The sequence below is a fragment of the Boleophthalmus pectinirostris genome, unplaced genomic scaffold (assembly GCF_026225935.1).
Source record: "Boleophthalmus pectinirostris isolate CB_2022bp ecotype Guang Dong unplaced genomic scaffold, ASM2622593v1 HiC_scaffold_22, whole genome shotgun sequence".
NCBI classification, from domain to species: Eukaryota; Metazoa; Chordata; class Actinopteri; order Gobiiformes; family Gobiidae; genus Boleophthalmus; species Boleophthalmus pectinirostris.
The window spans coordinates 23,058,309-23,066,999 of NW_026571190.1; the positions used below are offsets into that span (position 1 = coordinate 23,058,309).

General features: G+C 38.4%; 1 protein-coding gene across 1 annotated transcript in view; it reads right to left on the reverse strand.

Annotated features, from left to right (window-relative positions):
• prkcaa (protein kinase C, alpha, a) overlaps window positions 1-6,488 on the reverse strand; it is an 83,965-nt gene extending 77,477 nt beyond the window's left edge. The window contains exons 1-2 of the mRNA XM_020931494.2: window positions 6,132-6,488; window positions 5,271-5,302 (exon numbers count right to left, since the gene is read on the reverse strand). Of these exons, the coding sequence (XP_020787153.1) occupies window positions 5,271-5,302; window positions 6,132-6,298 (199 nt within the window). The 5' untranslated portion in view covers window positions 6,299-6,488. The remainder of the gene's footprint in view (window positions 1-5,270; window positions 5,303-6,131) is intronic.
• Window positions 6,489-8,691: the final 2,203 nt, after the last annotated feature.

Consider the following 8,691-nt stretch of genomic DNA (forward strand, 5'->3'; position numbering starts at 1 on the left):
AGTTAAATAACACATCTCACAGTATTGATAGATGTGACAGTGAACACACGCCCGAATTCAGCGCCAAGCAAATTAGAGCTGTAAAGCACATTTTCAACCACACACACTTCACTTCACCCAAATGCATGGTGGGAAGTCAGGTGATAAATAATGCAACAGGCTATGATGGATTAGTCTAATCTTAATGCTGCTGGTCTCAATTGATTTGACCAGAACAGAAAAGAGGTTGATCTCTATCGGGTAAATAAAAAATATTGTTGTTTTGTTTGTTTTATGTTCTTTGCACTTTATTATAAACAGAACATGAAACCTAAAGTAAAAAACATGAATTGAGAATATGTATCAAATATGAGCTTGGTGCTGTGGCTTAATCATTATCGTGGACTGCTGATCATTTCTATGTACAACAAAAGGCATAGTACACCAATAGCATAATGATGATTGAAATTATTAAGATTAAGAAGAGATACTAATGTTCCAAGGATTTACGCTGCCTGTGTCTTGGTCTGATCTTCAACCTCTTTTTTAGCTGTACCTAATCTACACAAAGCCAGTGTAGCAGCTTCACCTGCACCACGCCCACTTCAAATATGTTCTTTGCTTGTTTCTTTATTGTTTGTGTCATGACAGGAGCTCTAAGGGACAACCTGATAAAAAAGTATTTTTTTATGTAACACTGCAGCCGCACAGATTTTCCATTTTTCATCCAATAGCTAATATTTGCAAACAACTGTTACGTTATGTTCTGTTCATTCAGATTGCCATTTTATATTTTTCACAGCTCACTCATACTCCTTATAACTTGATTTTCTTCCAAAGTAAGACCTGGGAGCATTGAAAAATCTACGAGTAGCTCAGAGTGACATCAGCAACTAACTGGTCATTGTCCTGGATGTTGTCAGCCTCAGGCTCATAGTGGCTGAGATGCTCAAGCCCCAGTGACATCTAAAAGTAATAGAAAATAAATGAACACTCGAATTATAGGATATATAAACACTATAAGCATTCTACTTGGGCGAATCAAGTTGATGGATTATGTAATTACACAGCTGCTATACAAAACAGAAAAAGACCATCCCAAGACACTCTAAATGCTTATCTTAACTTATCTCTTTAGTGGAGAGACAAGGTGCTCAGAATGCAACCTGAGGTGAATTATTCTGCTTTCTTGTCTACTCTGGATAAAAACAAAGTGGACTAAGGATGAAAACCACAAGACGAGGATGCTATGATACAAAAGAGAGCTGTTAGCATCAAAGCCACTGGTAATGAATGAGCACTTTATGTGTTATGTGCAAGTCCCTTTTTGCAGTAGTGGAAAAAACAGATCAGACGAAGGCACCAACAAAGGCGCAAAGGCCAGTGAGGTGATGAGGATAACGCCACAGATGTAGCAGGTGGAAGATTTCCCTCTGTGACTCAGCTGACATCAGAGCCACAAGATGGGCTGCAATATCAATCTGACTAATGTTATTCATCTGAAGAAAATAATACAAAAAATAAAAAATCAACACAATGTTATTATGTATTATTACACAAATCTACTAAGCAAAGAACTTTTAAGGGTGTGTTCAAACTTGCACAGACAGGAATAGAACAGGACTAAACCAAGTGTATTTCATGACTAAATAGAGCTCAAACTGAGACCAGATCTGGGCCAGTGAATGCGCCATCACAACAAGCCTCCCTCAGTCTTCCCCAGGCAGATGTGGCTTATGAAGTGAATGAATAATGCAATCTAAAGCGCTTTAGGTCTTTTAAAAGATGCTATATAGATTTAATGCTGCTATATTATTATTTATTTTATTTTTATTGTGATCCTGTGGGGTTGGGTAAATATGGGGTTATACTGTACGATTTTATAGAATTTTAAGACATTCAAAAAAATTTCCAAGCTCACACTGTGTGACTGAATTTCATAGGAAGCTCACAGAGGGAGTGTGCGCACTGTACAGAGCGATGGTCGGATAAGCTGAAATATCCCCTCTGAAGGGGCTTTTGTGACCTTGAGATCTTTTCACACACGCATGTTTAAACTCCTAAAACCTCATAGAACTTAGTAAACCTGTGGCACTCCTAACTTTAGCACTGCTTAGTTTAAGAGGTGCTTTATTGTCCTAGCTCACCTCTGCACCTCACTCCAGACACCATAGCTGTGTTTACGTTGCCTACAGCTGTATTTTACCTGCACACACTGCTCTCACCTGAGTTCAGCAGCGTTTGGACTCTACGACTCACAACAAATATCACACATGTCTGATATCCCTGCAACTGTATGATGAGCAGTCATGCATTCATCGTGAGCAGATGAATGTAACTGTAAACCCCCTGGACACTGCAAAAATCAACTTGAAAATTGCTGTATATGCCCAGCTTTAAAGCGACGAACAATAGGTCATCAAATAACTAGACTTGATCTTTCGTCTTTAGTCTACTGCTTATGTGTCTCTTTTAAGAAGGGCAGAACAACTAAATGTTTTGCCTCATTTCATTTGTGCTCCAGAATTTGTTGGTCACCAAACTCCAGATGCTTTATCCAGCATCCAGCAGAAAGTAAATGTGAGCAGAAGAAGATGAGAAAATGATGAGCAAGAGTGAGGAATGTACTTCTGGACACTTGATATTTACCTTCCCACACACTGTCAACAAAAGCCTCCTTACAGAAACAAGTACTATGCTGTGTGTGTCTATGTCGCACAAGATATTCAACAGCATCAAGCGACTAGCAATAAATTGTGAAAACTATTTGTCACTCTAATTAACACAAAACAAGACTATTCAACCAATGAGGGCTTAAAATCCTGTCAGCCGGTAAGGTGAGGTGAGTGTGTCTCAACAGTCACCATTTCTTCTGGGACATGTGTTTTTGCCATTAAGACAAAACTCATTAGCTTCTTGGGCTCTAGAGAACATTGTGCAGCCCTTGGCAAATCCAGTGGTACACAGTTTGCCAACAAATCCGCAACTACTCAACACTGAAGCAACAAATGAACCTAAATAAAAGCACCTGTACTGGTCGAGAAAGCTGTTAGCCATGGCATTTCTTAGTATGAATACAGATTTTCATTGTATTGTCTTGTTATATCTAGCAATAATGCAAATATTGTGATTTTTTTTATCAGCAAAAGTCCCACAATAATATCATGGACCATCACAATATATCAAAATACAGGTCTCTTTGCTTAAATTTACTGTTATGGTGCAGGAATAGGAGGGAACTACATAGACCATGATCATTTTCAGTGCAGACTACATGAAGAAAAACTGTTATTAAGGACTTCTAACCAAATTCTTGTTAAAAGGAAAAGAAAGAACAAGAAATTGCAATAAATATCGTACAGTGAGATGCATATTGTCAAAATACCATGCCGAGATATTTGGATAACAGTTTGGATAGGACTGTATTTACATAAGACCTTTATATTAGAACTGTTTGACTGGTGAGATGCCCTTGGAGATGGCACTTGACCCTGTAACATTAGGGGCTCTTGTACTGCAGCAGAGCAGAATTACACTTAGCTATGAATATGTTTAGCCTGCAGAGGAGAGAGGTCGCAGAGTCATCTTAACCCTGGGTAAATGCGAATTACAGTGCTAAATGCCAAATGAGCCATGAGCACAGACTGCTGCGACCATTATTAACACAAGTTTAAGTAATCTGCATTGAAAGTCCACTTAAAAGGGTATAAATTGGCCGGCTGTTTAACACTGTCAGCCAAGTTGTGATTTGAGATAAGCAGTGCACAAAGGCACAGGGCCAGAGTCATGAAACAAGACTCCATATGAAACACATCCAAAAGACAAGAGCCAATGTTCACAGCACAGATAACATCAACAATAATTTACTTTAATAACTATCATTTACAAGACTTTACTTCACTGATAGAACATTATTTTTTTAAATGCCTTTTTGATTTAAGATTGTGCGTTATAAAAATTTCTTCAAATTGAATTCTTTTTATTACTGGGTTTCAGATGACATTGCATATTCTATAAGACAATAATATTTAATACAGATGGGGCAGCTAAAATTAATATTGTAATATTGTTGCAGATTTTTGGTGTAACACAATGAGTTCTTGGGTCTAGTTAATTACAGAAATGGATATTGAATGGCAAAGTACAATGTAATTAATTCATAAAAATTTTTCTCTTGCCCCCCATCTGGCAGTATGACATCTGAAAACCACCAAACATTTGGGTCACTAAAATGTAGCCAGTTCAAGGGCATGAACAGTCTACAGTGCTACCACAGTTCTAACAGATAATAGCTGTCTCTATCAGTCAATATGAGGTATGTAAATTAACTAAGTGCCTGTGGACTGTAGACTCCTCAGGCAAACCTGTGGGGGGTTGTGTCACGTTCAGTTTATCCACACATGTGACCCAGTGCGGCTGACATTATCCATAAAGATGTGGCATTTTCAAACTATAAATGAATGTCATTCTTGTTACAGAAATGTCAGTGGTGGTCATTGTTACAGAGGTTCACATTCTCCACTGGGAGGACCTACCCCCACTTATATTTATAACTAAATATCATTAAGAACAGACACCAAAGCTACATCTCTATTATTTATTGAACAGTTACTATTGTTTGTTGCTACTATGCACAGATGATGGTAGTATCTGTTAGCATACATTATATACAGTAAATACAGTAACATTATTTGCGACTTTTTTTATTTTTTTTTTTCAAATAACGCAAAAGCCCTTTATATGTTATATTTCTTTGAAGACATGGCCAATGTGGAATCAGCTCTTCAAATGTGAAAACAATAAAATACACAATTGACTAAACAATAAAGATATTATAAATCACATATTACTTTTGTTTTACACTTATGTTACATGTGTTATTTACTGTCTTATACCATATTTATATATATCTATATGCTACATGCCATTCCTCTGCCATGCACAGTGTTACCTGGGCACTGCCAGCCACTGAGACTCTGGCAACCTCCAGAGTTTCCACATTACAAAGGAATTTGTGGATTCCACATACAAAGAACAGATCCTCTGTGTAATGTTTATAGTATATTAAGTCTCTGAAAAGTTTACTGAGCTTTCAGTGTCAGTCACTTTCACTATACATAAAATGATTATTCTGTCTGCCTCTGGCTTAATTATAATGCCAGTTATTTGCCAGGATAACGCCCAACTGTGTCTAAACAAACGTGGCTGCTAAATGGTAAGCAACTGGCAGTGGTTCAATAAAATTATTTAAGATACAGACTGTTGGTGTTATGTTAATGAATGCATTGTACCTTGGCACTGGAATCCTTGTTTTCCAAATCCCCTGTAAAAAAAAGAGAAAAGTATGTGTTTATTATAAATTGGTAATAGGGTATTCATATTTCAGAAAGTTAGAACTGTGCATTGACGTACATGCCATGAAAATGTTAGCAATGATTTCCAAATGAGAAGCAATAGAGGAGCAAATTATTCAACTTGTAATCAAGAAAAACAGTAAAAGTGAAAGATAAACAACATCCCTGTCTCAAGCTTTAAAGAACAAGCAAAACTATGCAAAGTTCACTTCTCGCACAAGAAGGCCTATAAACTGGGTGGCGCATTCTGAGATTCTTAACATCTTTTTTTAATGGAAAACTGCAATTAAAGTAAATAAGGTAAGGCCTAGTTACTCTGAAAAAAATATGGATTTTATTTTATGCACATCACAGTGAAGGTAAAAGAATGGTAATAAGGCTTAGCCTCTTGGGACAGATTAATGTTCAACAGTTATACAGCATTCTATTCATTCTATGTACCATGGTATTCTCTAGTCTCTTTGCTTACACTTATTTCTTTCATTGCTCCCCTGTTAACAACAACAAAGTAACTCCTCCCATCTACTAGTAGTTGTCGACTGCAGAAAGCCTCTCATATGCTAAACTCGTGCAAAAGCACCGATTTTTACCACTGAAAACTTCTATATCCCTACGAAATAAGAGACTCTGCTCTAATGTTTCACAAGACACACAGAATACGGGTTAGGTACAACCCTTTTAATGAGAAAGTTGCAGCCGAAGTTGCGTTACATCATCGCAGCGCACTCCGTGGAGCACTCCAACTTATCCAACAAGCAACAGGCACAGACGGGGGTGGTATACTGCATTAATGCTTACCATATGAAGTCGGTGCAGTGGCTGCAGAAAGTCGGCTGCTTGAAGAACCGCGCTATAAATTTGTGATCTTTTACCACATGGACGTTCTTTTGCCTTAGAGCACCTTTGCGAGCAAATCTGTTGGCCACGTCTGAGGTGGACGGGTCGTTGGAACTCACGTCAGTCATGTCTCCAGTTGGAGCAGATGAGCACCGAGGATGTGCGCCTGTTTACTGGGGTTCAGTCCGCTTCTGTGATCTGCAGCTGTTGGTGCGGAGGCAGCGGCGAGTTGACTACAGTCACTGTCCCTGTGACTGAGGGCTTTCCCTGGCTCTCGACTGGCGCGGACTGGGCTGCTCCACTGACAGCGCTCCACAGTGTCACAAACACACACTGATCCAATACCACTTCCGCTTCAAGTCTCAAAGTAAACCTGCGACTTCTCCATAGACTTCTATCTCAGCGCGGTAAGAGCGCATCGTTCATCGTTAAAGCTGCAAATGTTGCCACTGTCCCATTGCCCCAGTGTCCCTTATGCAAGGACCGACAAAGGACAGTTATCTTGTCCTGCTGTTATGTTTGTGAATTATATGGATCAATGATTCTGTTGGTTTTATTGTAAAAATACTTTTCCGGTTGTGCGGTGTGAATCCTTGTGTAACTTGCCTTTACTGAGGCGCTTCCTTTCAGTGACTGGGGCTGATGTCACGCAACAGGAGGCTGGGTGGAGGCAGCGGCTGGGGTCCGGTCCCATGGCAGGATCCAGGACTGAGGCGCCCCTAAGTGGAGAAATAATGGACTGCACATCATCATCTATGTGGTCAACATTTTTCGGCAAACCTAAGGACAGCTAAATCAAAGCTAATATTAGCAAAAGCTAATATTCAATAAGGACGAATTCAGGACTTGGGCCTAAATACCCCTGCCCCCTATATAGCAATGGTATATTCAATTGATCAGTCTAATGCAGAGTACAAATACAGCTATAAATTGGTAGTTCATACAGAAAAGCGCCAAATACTGCAGATGTTTTAGTTACAAGATGTGAATGAATGTCTCAGTGAATATTAATCCTGAATAATACTGAATCACTGATCTATCTGATAAAGTGACTCACAGTGAAGCAGAGCCAGAGCCCAGAGTAAATGTTCTTCACTATCAATTCACTTTCTACCACTGCTGTTTGTAGGGTGAAGTTAGGTACCTTTACTGATTCAGCAATATGAGCCATATAAGTTTTGAACTCCTTGCTCTTTAACTATTCATTATGTTAAAGAGCAAGGAGCTCTTTAACATAACTGCAATCAAATGTTTTTTGTTTGTTTGTTTGTTTGTTTGTTTGTTTGTTTGTTTTTACAAAAAAAAAAAACATTTGATAGGTGTGTGGTGATTATTGTGGGAGGAGCCAAGCTTCACATTCAAATAGCAGAGCAGAAGTGCATTGACATATGCAGTCTAACTTGACAACTATAAGGTTCATAACTAAATAGAAAATGAATTTACAGCTACATAAATTATATGCAATACATGTAATTCAGTCTGTCTAGCTAACCTATAGTTATTAAAAACATGTTGATGGAGGCTCAGTTTACCTTAAAGTTTCAGGAAAATTGTGCCATGTCTGTCAAGTAAAATGAGCCACTATCATGTATGAGTTTTCACATATATTTTAATAGTTCTAATGCTTAAATAGAGATCATTGTGTTTGTAAATGAAAATGCTGCAATACTTGATAGCTGGAGTGCAGCACAATGAGTCATATAGAGCTGTTTTGACATCATATCTTTGAGATGATACTTGGTTCATAACTAGTGTGGCCATTATCACGTTCATCACGATCATCACTATTTAAAACAGCCCTCCACACAGTTAGAGCAGAATTTTCAGTAAAAAAAAAAAAAAAAATGCACTGACCTGCACAACTCCTGCTGCAAGTCCCAGGGTGAATGGGCCTTAAGCAGGTCTCTGAACTGTGTTCCAGAGTCTCAAGGCTTTACACATCCTAAAACTGAAGCACTGGAGCTCTGAGTTTGGTCAGTGCAGGGTGGAGAACAGAGCACCAGAAGAGGCAGAGCAGAGGCATCAAGGACAGCTCTGTGTTTTACATGTTTGTTAAAGAGAAGCTGAGGAGTGACTCATTCTACCTGAGCATGTGGCTCATTTTACCTGAACACAGCTCTTCTCCAGTAGTACATTTGCCAGCAGAGGTTTTAAATGCTCTTGGAGAAAAATAATAGCATTTTATTTCTTTAATTTTATCCCCAAATACAAGTAATACTCCTTAGTACCTAATAACACAATTCATTACATTACATAAAAGTATATTTGTCCCACACAATCTACCAAAAAGTGTCCACTTTACCTGACTTCACCATACACCTATGGATTAAAAAATATATATATAATATGTTTGTGTTCAATATCCAAACAAAGAGCATACTACAGTTTTTAAAAATCAATTAACAGTTTATTTCAAGCATGATTGTGACTGTCCCTTTACAGTTATCAGCCTATTGATCCAAGTGAGCAAATAAGCAGAAATGAAGACCTTTGAGCTAAGCAAATATGTACATTTGATTGG